We start from the raw sequence: 23475 nt of genomic DNA on the forward strand, positions 1-23475 counted from the left end.
ACACACACACACACACACACACACACACACACACACACACACACACCAGGTTACTGCTATACTGCTCTGAGCTTATGTAGTTGCCAGTCTGAGCTATGACATTGAAGGAATGACACTGCAGTGAAAGAGGGCCCTAAGTCAGGACTAATGGGACTCACGGGAGCCTACCTCTACTTTGTTCTCGATGTAATCCCATATCCCCAACACCACGATCCTGAACACGGTCTGAGACAGTAGGAATGGGGGTGGGGGGCAGAGATAGGGACAGTGAGCAAGTTACAAAGGAGCAAGATGGACGAATACAATCACAGCTAAATTGAGAGAGAGACAGACAGAGAGAGATAGAGTGCAGTCTGTGGTCATTGTCAATAATAAACGGGACATTTCATCCCCTCTTTTATTCTTTCAGTGCGAATTCATCAGTTGTATTCACACGCAGCAAGAGCAAAAATTAGAGATACCGCACTATCTCCTTCTGCTGACACAGCAGTGACTGCGGAGAGCAAACAAACCTCCATCTTCTGCCATTCTGAACAAACTCCACAAACCAGTCAAACTGCTGAATCCACTGCTTCAGAGTAACACTGAGGGGTTCCCTCTGTTGACTCCAGCGAAACAAAAGTTACCACTCAGATGGTCAAGTTGAAGAAACTAAGACAAATGCGGCTGGCTCTGAGGAAAACGGTGATCAATACAATACAATGAACTTACCTGGGGCCGCGAAATTATTTAAAACTGGCAGCACAGAAAAGCTGGAAGGGTTCAGTTTAAAAACAAATGCCGCAGATCAATCGAACAACCTAAGAAGGAACCGGGCGTGCCAGCTTTAACAGCAGTGGTTATACGTGCACATTCAGGGTACGTGTGCACGATTTTAAATCTTTTATATATGAGTGCGATAAATGGAGGTGTGCTCTTGTTCACCTGCACTAATCACAATCTAATCATGCCGTGACAGAGGGCATCGGGCATTTCATGGCGTTATTAGTATTGTAATGAGAATCTGCCAGTGTAACTCACTTGCCCACACATACTGCACAACGTAGCATTAATCAAGAGGCAGCTGCATCAGCTGTAAGTGAGACTGTTTTTGTGCGTCGAGTGGAGGAAGACTCACCTCAGTGAAGAACACAGAAAGAATGGCCAGGCTGATCCAGTGGATGATGCTGGCAAACTGGAATGCATTATTAACTAAAGGGAATAAAAAAAGAGAGGAAAAAACTGATCAGGAGATAGCTGTGGTTAAAGGTTGATGCTGGATTTTGTTAGGAATATAACAAACAACCTGCAGTGTACATGCGGCATAACACTGACAGGTTGCAGTAAATCTGTGGAAAACGCAACTGAAGAATGAGGCATCATGACAAGTATGAAACCAGTGCATACTGTGCATGCACGCGCCTTCTTTCTATTCATCAGGCTAATTGTGGACAAGCTCAAACAGCACTACGCTGTCAGCTGAAGCGCTTCTCGTCACGCCCCACGTCTTCCCCATCTGTCTCTGTTTGCTGTGCTCAGTGATCTGTCTATCAGTCAATTCATCTTCCTCCAGTCCTCCCCACAATCACCCGGCAGCCGACTCCGCGTTGCTCGATTCCTTTGTCCGCTATCTCCCTTCACGCATTTGTCTCACTTTCCTTTTGTCTGGTCAGTGAGTCGGTCCCGGGGGAACAGTAAAGACCTGAATGCATTTGGATATTGCTGGTGTAAGACCATGTGTGTTAGCCCTCTGACATCAAAAAGGCCAACGCTCCCGACTCTCTGCTCATGACAGATGAGGATGTCTCCACCGAGCCAGATAATGTAGATAAAAGGTGATACTGGGGTGAGATGGGTCGGACTGGAATTTCAAGCACCTGCCATTCAGTGTTAACTGTGGAATACTAATGGAAGGTTTTTTTCCCCCCAGACCGTGATTGATCAGAGCCTTGGGTCCCAGAACAGATCATAAATGACACTCTCTCATTACACAGTAGATTTACGAGATGAGGTTAGCAGCAATTTAGTTTCTTTGCAAAAACAAAAACTTGCCTGAAATGTATTCTAGTCAAAGTTCTTTACTTATAAAATAATATATTATACGATTTTAAAAATACTAATAAATATATATTATCATTGTAGTTTTGACAAGGATTGCTTAAATTCACATTTACGTCACAATGATTTTCATTGATGATTCATTTTATGCAAATGAGGGTGTATCCAGTTAAAAAAAAAAATCCCAGCCACATTTTTCCCTCATTTTTCACTCACACTGTAACAGCTTGGTGTCTATGAGCAGCTCCAGCAGCAGCAGCACCACCACCAGAATGACACAGGCCACTAGGAAGCAGTTGAAGCCTGCCGACAGCAGACAGACCTGCCACAGCGCTGCCCTTCGTCCACAGCATGGCTTCAGCCAGTTTGACCTGAGTGGAGGGGGAGCAAGGCGGTGTGAGACACAGAAAGGCAGAGAAGACACGCCGTGAGTCTCGCTGAACAGAACTCAGATCTGACGGGAACACTCAAGGTCGAATCAATAAAACACACGGAACATCAAAATTGAGCAAATTTGTAGTGTATTCAACCTTCTCAGTTCAGCATTCTCCTAAAATGTTTTTCAGCAGAGGGCACTATTCCTCATGTACGCCATAAAAAATGCAAGAAATGAATGAACGAATTTACAGCCTTAGATTTAAGAATTTAAAAAAGTGAATGTGAATTATAAATACACAGTTCACTAGGACTGAAATGATATATAAGTATGAAGAAATCGTAAGTGTGAATTAAAGGGTGTCCTTTCCCTCAGTTCCTCTTAAAACTTCTCTTTCTGGCTTTTTCTGCAACCTTTCCTTCAGTTTTTAAGGTCTGTTTTTTTCTGCCATCATTAAGCAGTGTAGTTAAATCAATACCAGTCACTAATTGTAGACAGTAAAGATATATTTAGTGCTAAAACATCAGAGCACCAAGAAAGGAGGTGAAAGGTCACTCAAGTTTAAATTGAAATTCTTGTCTCTGCTTTTCACTGCTTGAGAAGGCAAAACTTTCTTTCAGGAAACTGTCTAGCTTGTTGACTTTTTTTGTTAAGAGCCTGGCTGAAAGTTAACTTCTTGGTTCCCTCGTGTTTGAGCTCAGTATGACTGACTGGTTCAATAATGTAGCTCTCCTGGTACAACAGTGGGGCTGCACTTGCACCATTTGGAGGATGCATATACACACACATGACACATATACACGCATGACGCAGATGTTTTCTTAACTAAATGACAATTTCTTCAACTTTGTTTTGTTCTCAGCACAAGAATTGTTTCTCCTCTCATACCTGCCTGCGCGTTTGAGAGTGAAGTAGAGGCAAAGCTTGTATTAGTTGGACTGCCCGATCCCGGCTTTGATGCACTTTACATGCTATTATTCCCACTGGTGCCTTATACAGCCATCTCCACGGTGATATATGAACACTCCATTAGTCTGGAGTGTCCCTAGTGTGCTTCTTCTTTGCACAGGTACATTGTGGCTGAAGATAAGTGTCACACTTGCCTTAAATCCACCCTTGAGCTCCATTTCAAGTTTTTCCAATCAGAAACTGACCTGTTGAGATGCGTAGGGAGTTATGGGCGGTAAATATTGATACATTTGCAGGAGCCACACAGGGCTTTTCCAATGCGTGTACAGTCATGCATCCAACCAGGCACGCTAACCAGAGGTACTCTAAACAGGAAAGTGTGTATGCGCACACACGGGGTTGCCATCTTTTTTCACAAGCATCACTGAGAAAGGCAGTGCTGTCCTTTGAAAATAACCACTATCTGTTGTTACCTGTCCCCCATAGGAGTAAAGCTACGGGCAATGTCTGTCAGAGGAGAAGAGAGGATGCAATTTATTCTACTCTTTCCTTTGCTTGAGCTCAGAATGAAGGAGGCAGACACTGAGAGAGAGAAAGCGGGGTGCAGCCGGTTCAAAGGCATTGGGATTCATCCAAAAGAGAATCAGAGAGAGAGCCAGAAAGGAAGGAGGGGCAGTTGGAACAGGAAGAATGAAAACGAGAACAGAGAAAGATACAAATTTAGTTCAAGGATTTTTCTCATTTTTAGGTCCTTTTTGTAATTTTGGCCATCAGTCCTATAGATAGATTTTTTTGCAGACAAGAACAGCAGCATTGTTCATATCTATTTTTACCTTCAGAATCAATTATATACATAAATTAGCTGAAATGGTGACTTATTTGCAGCCTGTATGACTGACTACTGTTGTTTCTTGGACTTTTTTAAATTTTCATTTCCCTGATGCTTCTGTTTCAGAAATGGCTTTCGTAGTAGTACACGGTTGTCTTTGAAAGTGGGAAGAAAGAGGCGATCCTGAGCAGTGCTGCAGTTTTGCAGTTACAGCTCTGGTGTAGCACAGCTTCATATCCTTTCTATCCTTCACCAAGGTCAGCAGAGGGGCTGGAGCTTGGCCACACTGTGCCACTGCTCTCCCAGTGGCTCTCGGCCCTCTGCAACAACCCTCTGTACCAGCCAATACTAACAGATTAGTAGCTCAACACCTGAGGTGACAAAGAGGTAGTTCAGCATAACGGTATCATTAGCAAATACCTCGGAGACTTTCCCCAGCACCAATCCGTTCCCAGGGAACAATGTCAAACCCCATCTGCCAGTGGAGAAGAGCCAAGAAAAAAAAAAGGAGAAAGATTTACCTAATGATGTGCCTCGCACACAGTCACAGGACATTTGTGCACCATTAGTTAGATAGAGTGAGATAGAATGAGCAACACACACGCCAAGAGAGACACCTCACTTATCTTCATGTTTGAAAAGCATGATTTAACTCATACTGTGTGGAATCATAATTCATTCAGACCTTTCCCACAAGCCAGGCAGAAAAGGTATTAATTTAATAAACCTGTAAAGAAAAACCCTGTCTGGAAGCAGAGTAAATGGCAGTGATGGATTAGCCCAAGCTCAGAAACTTAATTTTAGGGAAATCGCTTTAAACCTTGAACACTGAGAACCTGAAGTATTTATGAGGAAGTGAGTCTTCAGTGATGGAGCAAGCCAAGGAAGAAAATCACCTCACTCTCTTGCGGGGTCAAGTCAGGTTCAGACCAAATGAGTAATACCTCAAGGATTTCTCATGCACGCATATAATAAGAAAAAGAATTGGCCCCGTCCTCTTTTTTTAGTTGTGTGCGTATTTGTCACACTTAAAAGTTTCTGCTCGTTAAGCAAGTTTTAATGCTTCATAACCCAAGTAAATAGAAAATACAGTTTTTAAATGGTAATTTTATATATTAGGGGGAAAAAATGCCCCCTAAACCTAATAACTGGTTGTGCCACCCTTAGCAGCAAGAACTGCAATCAAGCATTTGTTATAACTGGCAATAAGTCTTTCAGATCACTGTGGAAGAATTTTGTCCAACTCTTTCTTGCAGAATTGTTTGAATTTAGCCACTTTGGAGCGTTTTTGAGTGTTTTGGGGCCAATATAGGATGATGGCAAAGCATCTCAATCAGATTTAAGTCTCCAAAAGCTTTATTTTGTTTCATTTCTTTTTTCCCCTTCAGCCCCTGGTGGCCGGACATTCTCTTTCAGGGTTTTATGTTAGAGAGCAGAATTTATGGTTCAAGTTGTCCAGGTCCTGAAACAGCAAAGCAGCCCCAGACCATCACACTATCACCACCATGCTGGACTGCTGGTATGATGTTCCGTTTATGAAATACTATCTTAGTTTTAATCGAGATGTAACAAGTCTCAAACCTGATAAAGTTAAATTTTATCATCAAGATGTTTTTTTTTTTGGGCAAATGTGAGACGAGTCTCTGTTTTCTTTTTGCTCAGCAGTGGTTTTCTCCTTGGCGCTCTCCCATCAATGCCATTTTTGCCCAGTCTCTTTCTTATTATTGAATCATCAACTCTGACCTTAACAGAGGTGAGGCTTGCAGTTCTTCAGATGTTGTCCTGGGTTTTTTTGTGACCCAAATGAGTCATTATTGAGTTGAGAATTATTAAGTAACTTTGGTAGGCTGGCCACCCCTGGGAAGGTTCACCATCAACCACTGTTCCAGGTTTCCTTGCTGGAGTCCCAAAGCCCTAAAAATGGCTTTGCAACCCTTTCCTCCTCCCCCCCACTCCCACCCTTACTACTAATGGCAGTTAATGATTTAACAAGGGAGAGCATTTACTCTTTTTTTTTCTTTTTTTTAAACAAAGGAGCAGTTAAGTTTTTAAATCATCATTTAAAAACTATTTTGTCTTTACTTGGGTTTTCTTTGTCTAAAATTAAAATCAGTTTGATGATCTGAAACATGCAAGTATGACAAATCTAAAAAAAAGAAGTGCCTTGTATGTGCACAGGGAAACATCATGTGTATACTTTAAGGGACACTGTGTACAGAGGAAATTAAAGAAATAAAGATGCGGGGTAGCATGAACTGTGGACAGGTTTATAAAGACATCAATGTACCAGTGGCTGCAGCGGCAAAAGATCGAAGGGAGTCCGGCAGCAGCGGCGAAAAAGGGGATTAGATCATAAGATCGATCAATGCTGTACATGATGCTGGCTGCAGAATGGCCACTATAGTAGCAACAAAGTAGACAAAGACGTTAAGCAGAATGACTGGCACTGATGAAAGTGTCTGGTTGCTCTGCTGGGGCCCATTCACACAGATGGGACAGCGTTTTGGCTCCATCCCCAGCTAAGTAACTCTCACTGAGATGAGGATGCTAGGAGCATGTCTTTTATTATACTGTCTCCAGTAATTGAGACAAGATAAAATACAGCGTAAACTCATCAGGTACAAGTTAGATGGTAATTAAATAAGGGAAGTGGTGCTTTATTTGTGTGTATAAGTTTGTAGGGTAGGAGAGAAGGGGGGAGGCTGCAAATGGGAAAATTTATCCAGAAGGAATGAGTGACTATGAGCTCCTCAAAGGTATTGATTAATTGATTACAGCACACACACGCACACACTCATAAAGGGAAGCAATAAACAACTGCAAACATTAAGCACTAATATACAGTTGCTCTTGATGCTGTCTTGTAAATTACCTTCTGAAACTCTTGACTGGCTATTCAGTGAAAATAAAATAAGGACACCAGGGTGCAGAGCGGTGACATTTGCCATAAATTCACCATTAATTATGATTTAGGTCTAAAATACATAAAGTGTCCATTCAATACCAGGCCAAGACCCAGATCACTGCCTAGTGGCCATTCAGAATGAATGAATGTGACCACTGGTTTCAGGTTACGAGCACAGAACATGAGTTTAACCAAACAGATGCAGTATTTGCTCCTTAGATTAATTTTATAAAGCTTCTGGGATGTGTGTCTATGAATTAAATGACTTACAAATCATCAAAATCATCTATATATCATTGAAAATAGTACACACAGATATTAAATGTTGAATCTGAGACAAAATTATTTTGCCTTCAAGGCTATAAAACACTTAACAGTAGAAAGTCTCATGGCTAATTAGGTTAATTGGTAACAGGTCAGTCACATACCTTCATTGACCTTTCTTTAACCCACTAGGGCCACCATGGTAACAAAGAGACAGACAAATAACTCTTTGTTTTCTTTTTTTTTACATCCACACCTCAATTAGTTACAAAAAGAGCAGATAAACTGACAGAGAAAGATGTCACCCTCTCTGCTTTCCCAATAAATAAACACTGGGGAAGGTTAATCTCTGAAGTGTAGTGGTTTACAAATTATCCTAACAAAAGGTGGATCCCCTAATTTGGTCTTGTGAGGAAACCAGAGTACCCAAGGAGAACCTGTGTAGACATGGGGAGAACATACAAACTCCAGATGGTGGATTCAAACCTAGGGCCTTCTTCTTGTGAGACAAAAGTGCTAACCACTGCCCCACCGTGACATCCAATAATGAGTTTCAACTGCTAAAATGATTTGTAAATTGTCAGCCCTGCATCAGACTGTAAACCTGTCCAGGTCGTGCCCTGCCTCGCGCTCGACGATAGCTGGGATAGGTACCAGCCCACCCATGAGCCTGAATTGAATAAGATGGATGGAGGGATGGATTTATTGATAACTGGATTCTGCATCCTAACATCTTTGTGCTTACACATGAGCATTGCACATACAGCTGTATGGATACTTTCATCTAAGTGGTTATGTTGATATCCTATGTTCTGATTTAAGTTGCAGACATCGTGTGGATCTATCTGACAGCAAGACATTTTTGAAGTGCTGCTTGACTCAGATTGTCTGTCTCCTCTCAATTTCTCTCGCCCTGCTCAAATAACTATATAGCCCTGTGGTTCCTCCTCTATAAACTTGAACCAATTCGCACCAATCTGCTGAACTCAGCAGGATCGGACAGGGGAAAATGGACCACAACCGTGTGCGCCTGCAGGCTACTCCACAGCAGCACTGAGAAGACTTAATCTCATTCAGGCTCTTCAAGCACTCTGCTTTACACCTATCTCTTAGCTTACTTTTTTACACTTAAAGAGGCATTTCATAATAGATACGATACAGAACACTGATTTTTTTTTCATACTTGAGAACTTCAGTTTCCTGAGAAAGCACTGCCCAGATTTATTGAATATGAAATCAAATGCCTACTTACAACCTGTAAAATACCCGATGAGTCATCAAGTCATGTCTTATTAGAACCAAAAGAAGGAAAGAAATCCTGAAAGAAGAAACCAGCTAAGCAGCAAATCACCTTAAGTGCTGCTAGTAATATCTTACAAATTCCTATCTGACAAATTATCTGTACTAAACCAAGGTAAAAAGATTTATTCAAGATTTTTAAAAAATATGGGTTTATTAATGAATCATATACTACTAATAGACCAATACAGATAATTATTTTAAGAATGTAAAAATTATCATATGTATACATCATATAATTAATTCTTTGTACTTCATATTTTATAACAAATACCTAGTAGCAAGTTTGACTTTTTATTACTTGTGGCATAGATTCAACCAGATGCTGGAAACATCCCGTGATGATTTTGCTCTATGTTGGCATGATAGCATCACACAGACACTGCAGATATGTTGGTATGAGATATCTCTCATTTCACAATGTCACAAAGGTACTCTATTGGATTGAGATCTGGTGACTGTGGAGGCCGTCCGAACACGGTAATCACATCATGTTCAAGAAACCAGATTGAGATGATTTGAGCTTTAGGACATGAATCATTGTCCTCCTGGAAGAAGTCATCAGACGATGGGTACACTGTAGTCAGCAACAACACTCGGGTAGGCTGTAGGATTTAAATGATGCTCAGCTGATATTAAGGAGCCCAAGGTGTGCCAAGAAAGTATCCCTCAAAACATTACACCACCATCACAAGGTTAAACAGCTAATACAAGGCAGGATTCTGCATTCAGAGATCCTCTTCTGCATACCTGTAACGACTAGTTGTTCTAGTTACTATTGCCTTCCTATTAACCCAGAGCAGTCTGGTCATTTTGCTCTGACTTCTGACATCAACATGGCACTTTCATCCAGAGAACTGTGGCTCACTTTATCATTCTCTGTAAACTCTGTGGTTTTGTGATAACATCCTAGTAGCTCAGCAGTGAAATACTCAGCCCCCATTCGGCCCCAACAACAATGCCATCATCGAAGTTTTTGTCTTTTGTCCTCATTGAGCAGGCCATCTCAACCATGTCTACATGCCTACATGTATTGAGTTGCTGACATATTATTGACTAATTAGATTTTTGCAACAACAAGCAATTGAACGAGTGTACCTAAAAAGTGGCAAATGGTTATGCATGATGTACTGTAACTAATACATCATGACTGAGTGGTTCGAACCCCTCTGACTTGAGCATGACACTACTTCTGCATCACCTCAAGCATTTTTTTTCCTGCATTATGTTGTGTAAAAATCATTTTATGACTGATGAACTGATACTGTCTGAAAAATATTATTGGTCTGCTTCTTTTTGCATGTGCCAATAAGTACAGTTAAGGACCTAGCATGTGTGTCTGGTGTGCCACCTGCATCCTTCTAACCTTCTTTGGGAAAATCCATGCAGCTTCTCAGTATAACCAGATATTTCCACTGGTTTCGGAAAGCAATCAGCTATCATCACTTCACTCCACGGTACAGCCTAGCAGAAGGGGCTCGGCGATAGTCCCAGCCAGAGAAATGGGCCACAGATACCAAGCAAATGGAGATGGATGGGGCTCCATGTGCAGAGCAGCAGACAAGCTGTCCCTGATAAATGGTTTTTCACCAGGACACTTGATCTCTCTCGCTCTCAGCCTAAAAAGCAATCTCACACTTTGCATGTCTGTGAATATTAACAAACCCTCAAACCCTGCACTCAAATGTCATCTATTGTGTCGCACATGGTGCCAGGCAAGAGAGCCAATTTGATAGAGAGGACTGTTACTGTGTGTGTTTGAAATAGAGTCAGAGGGAAGAGAAAAAAAAAAAGAGAAATCCTGTTCTCTTTTCAGACATCCATCAACAAAGAACAGGTACAGTATGGCTCTGGTGCCAAAGCCCCATGACATATTGCTGCTGCCAAGCTTCACACTAGACTCTGGCAGTGTACTTCATAGCTATATTCTACAGTCTGGATTTTTTTTAATTATTACATCTTATTTCAACCTTGAGCACTTCAACCCTGGGCTTTTTTTTATAATGTGCAGTTTGACATGCTGCTATATTAATGCATTTTCATGGGGAGAAAGAGGGTGGAGAGCTTTATTTCAGGCAGTAAATAAAGATTTTGTTAGCAAGTGCAATTAGTCCAGGTGCCTGGGCACAATTTTTCCTTATCTAACGTCTAACATTTCCATGCAACATGGCACGGGGCTAATTCCACACAACACACAGAGAAATGGCACTCATCAAACAGAATCATCTAGCATGATCTGCAGCTGGCAGCTTGGAGAATTAAAGTGCGGAGGAAAGTCGTCTGCTCCATTTCTCTCTCCTCTTTATCCTCTCCGCCTCTCTTCTCCGCTCAAAATGGCAGGTTAACCCATATGAACCATCTGTCATTGCTGCAGTGCTTCACACCTCCTAGTCTGGCCCCTGGAAATCAGTGGCATATGTTACTACTGCTGTGGACAGCAGGCTGATCTGGGGATGATAAGACAGGACAGGCTTAAGATGTACAGCTCGGGGTTTAAAGGCTGAGGCCAGGCAGACACTCTTTAAGGGAAAGAAGCATAAAACTCTTTGTAGATACACATCTAAAAGTGCGTTTGGACTGACAGAATTGTGCAGATGCATTCTTTTCTTTTTGTAAAAAATCATATCAGTAATCGGGGGCATATATATTGTCCTTTTATAAATCTCAGTGTGCATGTCCACAAGCCTGATTTCTGGTCCAACCTTTACGCATGAACAGATGCAGGCACTCCCTTATTGTTACTTCCACAAAGAATTTCTGTTTGCAAAATAGCTTTTGAATAACAGCCATAACAGCTAAAGAAACCAGCAAAGAAGTCCCAAATGGGACTCTAAAACACTTATTAGCAAAGCAGAAAAGAGAAAAACAACTGGAAATATGTATTTAGTGATCTCAATAACAAACAGAAGAAAAAAATCTGAAGAAAAAACTAAAGAGGACCCCAGCAGACACAAACATGGGCAGCAGTCGAATAGCAAACAAGAGACAAAGAGGCGCGTCAGTTCACACAAGGAAAGAAAGCCAATATGCAGCCTCACAGCTATTTACACCACCAATTTCCAATGATAATAACACACCCAATAAAACTGAGCACGAACTAAATGATCTGTAATAAACTTTGTGAATGGTAAATTGTACATATTAGTATAAATAGGTGTGTTTAGAAACAACAGGTATTTATTATAACAATACATGCAAGCTCTGAGCTTGATTTTCAACCCCACCTCAGTGTACTTGCTTGATTCTAAAGAACATGTGTTGTGAGGTCCACACAGTCTACATTCTTGCTTTATGTGTGGGAAACAGTGTACAATTGGCTTTTGTGTGTATACACTGTTGTTGCATCAGACTCCACCTAGTATTAAAGGTCATTAAGCTCAAGGAGTAAAGCAAAACTAAATATGCCACCTTGCTACTGTACCATTGCTTAAACCAGTCATAATTTTTTCTTGGCCGACAGAGTTCTGAGAGTTTTTTTTTTTAGAGGGATAGTGATGGTTTCACAGCTTCAAAACAGATTTTTTGTGTTGAAGAAATAGAGTAACCTGTGACTGAACAGATGCCCACTTCACCGCGCTGCTATTTTTTTTCTGTACAGCTTCCAGGTTTGCAAATAATTCAAGTACTACAATATTTTAACAGTCAGTAGGTATGTGCTTTGGATGCACACAAACAACTGGCTGGTCTGGCCATTTTCATTAGCCCTGTTACACATGAAATGCCACAAGGTTGATTAGGTTGCTACAACTGGGTAGTTAGTGTGCTTATATTAAAAAAAACAACAACGACAAAAAAACTATTATTATTTAATATAAAAAGATAAGGGGCCATATTTAAGTCACCAAAGGTGGATGGGTAGTTGCACTGCCCTGAATATGGACATTACAGCAAGTTTTGGGGAAAAGTGAGCAGCCAAAAATCTATTAATAATTCCTCCCTGCTCACCACTGCACCGAATCTGCAAGTACTGTGTGTGCCCCTGGTAGTCCACAAGAACATCCACCTCCTACGTAGTCGCCCACGTCTCCTGATAAAGAGCCACGAGAAGCTGCTATGCAGGACTAAATGTGCATCTCTGGTATGCTGTTTTTCTGCTCACTTTTCACAGGAATAAAAAAAAGAAAGAAACCAAAAAAAAAGAAAAAAACAACAACCAAAGTTTCACCATGGAGGATTTCGACTTGAGTAATGAATCATCGTCTTCCATCTCCTACTACTGGTATAAAACAAGTTTGTTCACACCTGCACATAGTTGTCTACTTCCACAGAATATCCAGAAGAAAAGACGCAGGCCTTTGACATGAGCTGTAGTGAGTGAAAGTAAGTGATGATAGCTAGAAAAAAAGAAAAGAATTTCTAATCACCAACACAGAAGCAAAAAATAACTGCAAACCAAAACACGACCAAAGCAGGTTTACTGTCCCATAAACTATCACTTACAGAGAGCTAAATTTAGCCAATTACATGCCTAGTAGAAGAGTTTTCACAAGAGCACATTCCAATAAACAAGAGAAAATGTATTTACAGGCCAACGCAATTACAGATAATAATAGCTTGATCAAGTCATCACTCCTGATTGAACGCTGGCATTGACTGATTTAAAGTCCTGTGGCCACCGCTGTGTCATTCCTTGGATGCTACACACTTGATTCATAAAGGTAGCTATAACCTGTGACGCTGGAGCTATCACCGAGAGCGACAATGACAAATGCACTTGTGAAAGTAATGACAGGTATGTGGCTGGAATTCCAGTGACCTGAAAATCAGGAATTCCAATCTGCAAAAGGTCATCGAACATAGCGTGACGCTCTCATGGGTGAGAGATTGCTTAATAGTTTCATCAGTGTGCTGAGTGCTTCCAAATCTCGCCAAAAACAAAGAGGGGGTTTCTTCAATCAGCTTTAAATACCCACTTACTTTTCATCACAAATCATATCTACACTGGTGATTTCATAAATCCTTCACAGTCACATCTTGACACCGCATGAGTTTTTCATAGCACAATGCTAAATCTCTGGGGCACCAGGGCTTCATATGGTGTCCTTTGAGACTGCCTGCTGTGATGATCATTTTGCTGGGCTGCCAGATCCTGCCCTTTTGCCGTGGCTTTGCTATGCACTTGTTTTCTGTTCATTTTGTGAGCAAGTGAGCGAGAAAAATATGAGGTACGATAACAGAGTGGGTGTTCGGGACAGGACCCATCTGTTCTCGCCCTTCATCCCGCAGAGCCATCATCCTGGACAAGGCCATATCAGGCAAAGTGCAGCGGGATATTTTCATCTGACACACCAGGGCTTGGATGGCACCCCCCCCCAAAAAAAAACAAAAATGGATGCTCCAATTAACCTTATGCTCTTCGTCTTCTTTTTCTGCATGGATGCCAGCATTGCAGCATGCCAAAAGGGTTGTGAGTCACGCGTCCTGAGTGGAAAGCCATGGACACTCGCTACAGGGGTGCTCAAGGAGGGGTGTGTCCTATCCTGAGAACACTGGGCCAAACAGCGATATGGTGATAAGCAAACAACACAAACGCAGGACAAGCAGGCTTCATGGAGAGAACCAGGGCTCTGACAGCTCAGGACAGCTATAGTGCTCTTTTTTTTTTCCTGCCAGAAATCAACATTGTGAACAGAAGCCTGTCTGGTGAGAGAAATCGCTGTGTCATTGAGCTGAAATGAACAGATCAGTGGAGACATTGTCCATTTAACACAGTGACACTAATAAATTCAGTGCCAAATATCCCCCACTCTCGGACTCCAATATAAAATGCGGAATGATTCAATATGCCAGGTGTAATTACAATGTGCAATAACGAGCAATGGAGAGAGTGATGGCAGAGCTTCTCCCCCGCCAGGGTAGATTATAGATTGCAGTAATTGCAATTCTGCCTTAATTATGAATGTGGCACTAACACGCAAAAGCAGACACAATGACTCAGTCACCATATCTCTAGTATCTTCCTAATTGTGGAGGCAAATATCCAGAACATCAATCAATACATAATTACATTTTGGGACATTTTAGTACACAAATTAATTATAGAAAATTTCCATGTGCAATCGTGCCACTGGTTTGTTTCCAATTGTCTCAAAATGCACAAAGTTTGAGACACAAATCACAAGCTGACCTCATTGTGCTGCTTTTATTTGTTACAAGTGCTTATTAGTTATATAATCACTCCAAGGGGTACCACAAGCTGCCAAGCAAACAAATGATGGGACTCACCCCTCTCTGCTATCCTCTTCATCTGGGTTAGATATGAGCTGGGATCCAGCGAGGGATATGTCCAGTGCCGCCAAAGGCAAATCTCTATAGGTGAAGCTGACCAGCTGGACGGGGGCCACACACTGGTTGTCGTCCTCTACCTGCTGGGAGATGACCTCCAGCTCTGAGGCTCCGGTCTGGGGAGGAGCCCTGTCACATGCAATACACACCATAAACAGAGCAGCAGTGAAGTCAGAGAACTGAAGTGGTTGCTGATAGAGTCATCCATGAGTAATTTTGCAAGTTCTAGCTGATTATACGATAGCGACAACTGGTATCTACATGTTGTCTGTGTGCAGCAGCGAGAGTTATAAAGCACAAGTGACAGTGCTTCATGCAGCCTTTAGAGCAAGGTTGCATGAAAATGTGCCGCTTATTTAAATTACCCAATATTCTCACCAGGAAAACGTCTCAGTCAGTGCAACCACGACATCCTGAAATTCTTTGTGTTCTTGCTTCTCAACACCTAACTGCACACATGGAAATAGTATGTTCACTAAAACAAAACACACACCAGCTTTAATGAGAAAAGACTCTTGCTTTCTACAGCAAAGTAGAATAAATGTGGATTGGCCCCATACCTTACAGGAAGCCACTGTTTTGCATTAATCTGTGTAAACCCATGACTTAAATTTGCCTGAACTGAGCACAGTTACAATTTTAACTAGAAAAGTTGCATTTCCTGCGAAAATGCAGTGTGAATCTGCTGAAAACAGCTGAAGAAGCAGGAGTTTCTGCTGAAAAGAGGTAAAGAAACTGAAAATTGTGATGAAAAGAGGTGAAAAGCCAAAAATGCTGCTGAAAGGGGGTGAAGAAGCTGAAATATGTACTGAAAAGAAATGCTGCCATGAGTAGGGTTTGAACGCAGCCTCCTGGTCCCAAGGTAAATACTCATCTCACTGAGCCAAACTGGTTCTCAGGTAACTGAAAGGAGGTGAAAAAGCTGAAAATTCTGCTGAAAAGAGATGAAGAAACAAAAACTTGTGCTGAAAAGAGGTGAAGAAACTGAAAATACTGCTGAAAAGAGGTAAAGAAACTGAAATTCGTGGTGAAAACAGGTGAAAAAGCTGAACTTTCTGCTGAAAAGAGGTGAAAAAACTGAAAATTCCACTGAAAACAGGCCAAGAAGCTGAATATTCTGGTGAAAAGAGGTGAAGAAGCAAACCTTTCTACTGAAAAGGGGTAAAGAAGTATAAAAAAAAACTGCTGAAGAATCTGGAATTTTTGCTGAAAAGGGGTGAAAAAACTGACAATTCTGCTGAAAAGGGGTGAAGAAGCTGAAATTTGTGTTGAAAAGAGTTAAAAAAGTTAACTGAAAAAAATTATGCCATAAGCGGGATTTGAATCTGGGCCTCCTGCTCTGAAAACGGCTGCTCATTTCACTGAGCTAAAACACAGCTCACCCCAGCAAGCAAAATCAGTGACCACACTGATAATGTGGTCCATTCATTTCAATGGGACAAAAAAATTCATAAAAAGCTTAATATTTTAAAAAGTATAATAGTTCAAAGTACAAAAATATATAGCAGGAATGAGCTGAAGTAGCAGAATATTGTGAAATTTGAATGGTGAAAATCCTGTGGATGCCTACAGCATCCACACAATAAAGAGAAACAGGAACAGCATTCACACAATAACTACTAGTTCACAGCATGCTTGTGCTCTATATTTTAGTGACACCTGTCACACAGGGCCTGGTAGCTTTGACTGACAGATGTGATAGGTTAGGTGTGCTGATATGGGATGTCGGTGCCCTTTGGGGCATTTTAATGGAAGTTTATGACATAACAAGACACAGACATGACTCAAACTTGACAAACAAAGAAAACTTGGACATGAAAAATGACAGATAAACACACGTAGACTTAACATGACCAGCCGATGCGGGAAACTTAACACAGGGATGAGACAAAAAGGAAGCTTGATAAATCATGAACTAAAACTGTAACCTAGGCATGACAGAATGTAACTAGATAAACTGAAATGAAACTAGACTCAAATGAATAACAAAACATCAAGAAACTCAGAACACTGGGTCACACGACCCAGTACCATGACAACTTAGCAATAATTCGAATTAATAATGTCTGTGCAGTGCATCCACACAGTCTGTGAATACATCTAATAAGTAGGGTCAGGTGGCTGGTCATCTACTAAATGGTAAACGATCTGGTTCTTACTTGAGCACCTCATTTAGCCATTCATACAAGCCCCTTTTCTACACTTTCTATCTGCTCACACACATTCACTCAGGGTTAGTATCTTGCCCATGGATATTTGGCATGCAGACTGGGGGAGCCAGGGATCAAACCACCAACCTTCCGATTAGTAGAGTATCTGCTCTACATGAGTCACAACCACCCTTTTACTAATGAGAACGTTGATGAATGTGTGTGCGTGTGAACATTAACTAGAAAGAACTTAAGCATAGAAAAAAGTTTTTGTATGAATTGCAGTCTATTTACCATTTACCAGGCTTACAGGTCTTATACGATAACTTAGTAATTCAGCTGCTCTTCAAAAAAGTAACACAGTGGAGACCAAAACACTGATGTTGAGGCTTCAAAATGCACAGTCTAGAAACCCCTAGGTGACATCATGTTGGCTACATCCATCTTTTACAGTATTTACACTTTGAACAAAACTGTATTTGTCAAATTTTATAAATGGCATTGCAGAGCAAACCATCTTTCCCCCCTTTGGTTTTTTGTGTGCTCCGTGACGCTAGCTATATTTGGCAGGACCGGACAAGGTGTCACTTGATCTAGGAATGAGATCTTAAAACTTAAATGTGCAGGGAGGGCTGTGATATCACAAGCTCAACCAATAGCAGACAAGGAGAAGGCACCATGGAAGAGAAGAGTCACATTCCTTGGCTGCAGTCCCAGTGCAGCCAGCGAGGAGACATCAATAACCGGAGTACTTAACAGTGGGGGAAGTCATTGATTACAAGGCAGAGGGATCAAAAGCCACTGGGCTGGTGAATTCTACAACCTCTGCGCTGGAGGTGAAGCAGAAAGGGTGGAACCAGTTAGTAGAAGATCACTGAGCAGACCCACCTTCATGGTAAATGTTAACGTAGGGAGACCTTCAAAGAAAATAGGTCCTTCTCTTTCCTGATTTATTTCTTGACTAACAGCTGTGTATTGGACTTCCTTGAAAGCTTATGTTGTTCTTCTCACAAGAATTCACTTGAAATATATTCTTAGATTTGCACAAACAAACAAACAAACAAACAAAAACAAAACACTCTACCCTGATTTTCGTAGATAAAATGCCACAGACTGTCTCCTTTTAACACATCTGTTATGCGAGTCCAGCTTGAAATTGGTGCTCAGCTTCAGGGTCAAACGCCCATATATAACTTTGTCCTCTACAAAACATGCCTGCGTTGTTATCTGTCGAGTTGGCACTTCTGACCAGCTGCAACAAGGACGCTAATGACTGATGACAGCCACAAACTGTTTAGTGCATCAAAATCACATTTTCAGACAATCACAAAGCAGGCCAGGAGTGATTATGTGCAGGGTGCAGTGGAGTGGCTGGTTGCCATTGTGGGGAGTGAGTGGAATCTTCACATATGAACACCCTGCTGCCCCCCTCAGTGATGCAGGCAAGGACAGCCGGCAGCATGCCAAAGGCGAGTCTCTTTTCGGAAGCATGCAATATTAGTACACGCCACGAGGAAGCAACAAGGTTAAGAGAGAGCATGCATGGCTGCAGGGAAAATCTTGCACCTATACAGAGTAAAACTGAGAGCTTAACACTAAACCAAAATATGCAATTTTCTTCTTCACAAGCTAATGTTTAGAAATGCCACACAGATGCATACACATGGCATTGGTTAATACAGCCAGGTCTTTAAGGTTGTCATGTAAGAAAACTGTAATTTAATATGTATTTTAATTAATCTAAACACCAATGAAGTAAAAACTACCTTATATAGAAGAAGAAGAGGAGGAGGAAGTAGATAGTTATGTGTGCTTGATTTGGCAGAGTTTTACACTTCCTGACCCAACCTCAAAGGGGATTTCTGTTATTTGTTGGAACTGAACCAGCAACCTAATAGTAACCTTAACCGTGAGTGCAAAACGAAACTAAACTAAACTAAATTCAGTTTGAAAGAAAGACTGAAACTGAATTTAGCTTAATTAAGTGACGTCAAATCTCTGTACTTCATTGAGTTATGGATGAACATGATTTACTTCATCTTGTTTACTTCGTCTTGTTTATGTATGAGAATTTTGTAGCTATATTAATAATTACTAATATTGACTTTAAACTGCCAACAAAATATGATAACAAGGTAATAAAAAAGAAGATGGCATGGATTATTGGATTCTGTCAGAAAGGTTAAGACTGCTGCCTGTCACTTAATATTTTAAATAACCTGTTCAGAGCAATAAATCTCCAGCTTCTGTCACTGCATTGAAAAGTGCTGCCTCAGCACGAACTGTTGGTTTGCAGAGGGCACTGGTATCATTGTCATTCGGAGCGCTCGCTGCCACAGTATCTCTGGCCGACCATCTATAACCCAGCTGCTTTGTCTTACCCAGTGAGTTAGAATGCGGACAAACTGGCTGCTCCTTGGTGCACAGCACTTCGCTGTCATGATTTCATCACAAGCCTCTGCCACAATGGTGCATTTATAGGGATCAGATATTTTTGGCGACCCCTGTGATGCTGAGTTTCAGTGGGACCTTGTTTTGACTTTGATGCCTGAAACATTCACGTGTAGTATCCAGAGATCCCTGCTAAAAAACAAATACAGACCAGCACCAATATCACCTAGTCTAACAGCGTGGCTCATAGAGGTGTTTTATTAAAAAAAAAAAAAGTTCTATCGCATAAAAGAACAAGGTCATTAATTTACCTCACTGACTATACAGACAGTGAGGAAGACGCAATTACTTCTTGGTTTTGGTGCCACATATATGCTATATAGTTAGACACTTTAAGCTATTTAATGAATCTTAAAGGGGAATCTAATCTATCTGTCCAATCTACGACACTCAGAAAAAAGACTTAATCATATAAAAATATAAACGTCATATTTCTAGAAAAAAATAATACACCACATGTGGGAGGAAGGTGGGAGATTTAATACAGATTCAAGCGGTGAAAATAATTCAGAAGATCTGAACGAGTTTCCCCATCTGCCACTTCTCAGACAGTCAGCTGCACTTAGCATTAAATCATGTGTCTGTACTACTAAGCAGTCAACGATTCTCTATATGATCTGGTTACAGATGTCATGCGCCTCTGTCCTCTACTTCTGTGCTGGTCTGTAACCCAGGTAGTAGCCCCTGTTTGTATGTATTAGAAGCAGCACCCCGTGGCTTGCAGAAGATGCAGCTGACTAAACCCATTTTGCATTCAACTCCCACTCCACGCTACTCCCCTCAGCTCCATTCCCATGCTCACTCTCTTTACCCTTCCCTTAGCCACGGCTGTGGCTGTCGTCAGAATGCTCGGCCTGTCTTGAGGACCACACACAGAGTAATTATTAATAAGAGAAGATGACAAGTGAACATCCCTCCTGAATGTTAAGAGATGGCAGTCCATTCTCTCGCTCCCGGAAATACTTGGACGAGGACAAGCGCTACTTTCTCCCTGATCCCCTGTTTAAAGTCACTCACGGGAGGCACACGAGCATGTGCAGGTCCCATTCTGCTAATCATATCCCACCACACCGAGACTAACTGCGCATAATACAACATGTTCATAAATAGAGATTTAAGATTTCACACTCTCTCGTACACATGGTTTCAAACAAGACTCCGGAGGGTGTTATACTTACTGAGTGTTGCTCATGTCGAGGTCTTGTTGCTGCAAATAGACGTCCACGCTAAATAACCCCAAGTGTGAAATATGATTTCACCGCTGCAGAGACTGGGCTCCTGCCACACATACAGGAAACACAAGATAAAAACAGACAAAGCACATAAAGAGGTAAATAATAGGAAAGCTCCCTCTTCTGAAACTTATTGTGGCTTATGATTGGGAGCTCCAGAGCAGCAACTAATAGGTCTTGTGGGCAGATTGCCCCAAGGTTAACAATAAACAGCAATTCTCAAAATTATGAGGCGTCTACATTGTAGCCGTGCAGCACAAATGCATTCAGAGCTATCAATGAAAAATCGGTGCTTATGTTTTTCCTGAAGGTGCCTTGCTCCAACTCCAGCTTTAGCTATGCTCTGTTCAACTATTTTCCTGGGGAGCAATAAACTGTAATGGATTTTAAATCTCCTCCAATATACGCTCCGCTCTGTGAATCAGGGGCTGAGGAACATCACACCTCTTGCATAGCAAGTGCACCAGGATGCTAGCTCTTTGTGCCACAGGATAGAGAACCATTGATGTCCAAGCCTGTTTAGTGAAAGCCCATTCCGGTTACTGAAACGGACACATCATGACCTGGGAGGAAAGTCAAAAACACAGCCACCCGTTTAATTAAGATTTAATGAAATCTTGACTATTACAAGCAAAAATAATGGCAATGATAGCATAGTGTTGGCCATGCCTTCATTATTTAGAAGGCATTTGATGAATTTGCGGTAGTGTTTTAGATACAAAGGCATAGCAAAAGCCTCCGGACATTCAGAGGTGAGGAGTCAGCATTCACAGCAGAGTAATGTACTGAAGCACAGCAGATTAAATGCTACTCAGGATAAATCAGCCCAGGTCATTCAAGGGCTGAGGGTGATACTGTTTCGTTGCAGCACCCCCCTAAACGTGCAAGAAGAAAGAAAGAACTGGCCAGTGAGAGGTGACTAAAGTCAAAAAGGTTAACACTGTGCCAAAAGTGAGGAGTAACTGTGGAGGTGACTGGAAAGGCAAGTCTACTGAAAGATATGTGCCAATCCTTTTTGGAGATAATGCACTACATACCAAAAATATTTCTGGACATCTCTCTATCAGAAAGCTCGAATTTCACAATCAGCAAATTGAGTTGACCCTTATTACTATAAGTACAGCCTTCAGTAAGTACTTCATCAGCGAGGGTCGGTGGGTGGGGGGTGGTCCACAAATGCAGCACATTTTCCTGGGCTCTTCTCAGTTCCCTGTGACTCGTTTCTGTCTGAGGCTTTCTGTATTTAGCGCAATCGAGATTCACTTGCAAACGTTTTTCACCAAGTCATTGCTACACGAACAGTTAGCTGTTAACGTGCTTTGTTTTCCCCCCCGCGCTGTTCTTAGAGGCCATAGAGCCTCATTCATGTTCATGCTCAACCCAACTGAGACACATCAACTCCTCGGTGCGCTTTAGATTAGACACCCCCTCGAAAAAGAGAAACAGGGGGTCGGGGGAATTAAACACACTAACCTCTTGTGTTGTCTTGCTCTACATTGTGTAAAGTGTGGTCGTGACTCCTTTGCCCTCGCAGTGATGATGGTTATATCTCCCTCCTCGCCGTGGATGATGATGATGATGATCAATGTGAGGGAAGCTCGGATCTTGCTGTGTGTAGGTTGCGATTAGCCTTAGATTTGCGTTGGCCAAGCACCCGTATCGCCTCTCAGAAGATAGCGCACGACAAAAACACCTACTCCGGACTGTAAGCACCATCCTTCAGAAGGAGACGACGAGGCTGTCACTGAATCAGGGTGATAACGACATCTTCGCAGGGAGGCATGATGTGCTTGCAGGGCTTCCCCCAGAATCACATCAGGGACTCCATGTGCCCGATAATAATAAGAGGTTCACGAGCGGGAGCTGTCCAGGTGCTGAAAAAAAGGATTCCAGCGGTTACAGATGTGTGACAAGCAGTGCTCCGGGAGGGAAACGGATAGCCTAAGATTTACCCCAAACCCTCGCAATGATGTCATATCAAGCATGTATGCAGTCAGTGTACCCACTAAGCCATTAGAGCCCGCAAAAGTCCTCCTTTCTATGCCATCCTGGAAGCGTCGACGTAAAAAAAAGAAAAAAAAGAAAGAAAAAAAAAGGGAAAAAGCCCACTCTCGCTTCACTTCACCTCTTGAGCTTCAGAGCTCCTCGCGACAACAACCCACCCGCGCGGAAAAAAGAAAAAACACATCACTAATACTCACAGTGAAGTGTTTCTGTGACCCTCGGTGGTGATTTTAATGCAGTTTATCAGTCTGCAGCACACCCAGCAGCAGGCTCTCTGCGACATTTCAATTGCATCCTAAAATGCATTAACAGGACTTAGATCCCCGAACGTCACATAAAGCAGCATTTATAAAGGGTTCATAAGTTGTGACTAATGGCTTTTATAAACGGTATTAAACAATTTGCCAAGGCTTTAGATCCCTTTGCAGAAAATAAAAAACAGTAGGTCATCCCTTAATAGATGCTCATGAGGTTTTTCACTTTTAGTGCACTAAGCTATCAAGCCTGCACTTATAAATGTATGATGACACTGCAACTTTTTTAAGTACCGGTACAGTTAAAAGAAAATTACCACCACTTTCCAATAGATTTCTAAAACTTAAATTAAAATGATACCTAAACACCAACCCATGAAACTAATAAACAATGGCACTGTCCTATCTTTATTAAACACACACACTCAAAGCGCAGGCTGAATAAAAAGTATGTGTGTACCTGTTCTCCATACACTTCTT

The 23475-nt window shown here is 41.7% G+C and overlaps 1 protein-coding gene across 1 annotated transcript in view; it reads right to left on the reverse strand.

Annotated features, from left to right (window-relative positions):
• Positions 1 to 22886, reverse strand: part of tmem266 (transmembrane protein 266) — a 27737-nt gene extending 4851 nt beyond the window's left edge. Inside the window, exons 1-6 of the mRNA XM_005729977.2 lie at positions 22211 to 22886; positions 20684 to 20783; positions 14845 to 15033; positions 2254 to 2408; positions 1118 to 1191; positions 169 to 225 (exon numbers count right to left, since the gene is read on the reverse strand). Coding sequence (XP_005730034.1) covers positions 169 to 225; positions 1118 to 1191; positions 2254 to 2408; positions 14845 to 15033; positions 20684 to 20697 — 489 coding nt within the window. The 5' untranslated portion in view covers positions 20698 to 20783; positions 22211 to 22886. The remainder of the gene's footprint in view (positions 1 to 168; positions 226 to 1117; positions 1192 to 2253; positions 2409 to 14844; positions 15034 to 20683; positions 20784 to 22210) is intronic.
• Positions 22887 to 23475: the final 589 nt, after the last annotated feature.

The sequence above is a fragment of the Pundamilia nyererei genome, unplaced genomic scaffold (assembly GCF_000239375.1).
Source record: "Pundamilia nyererei isolate P.nyererei 1_Seehausen unplaced genomic scaffold, PunNye1.0 scaffold00035, whole genome shotgun sequence".
Lineage (NCBI taxonomy): Eukaryota > Metazoa > Chordata > Actinopteri > Cichliformes > Cichlidae > Pundamilia > Pundamilia nyererei.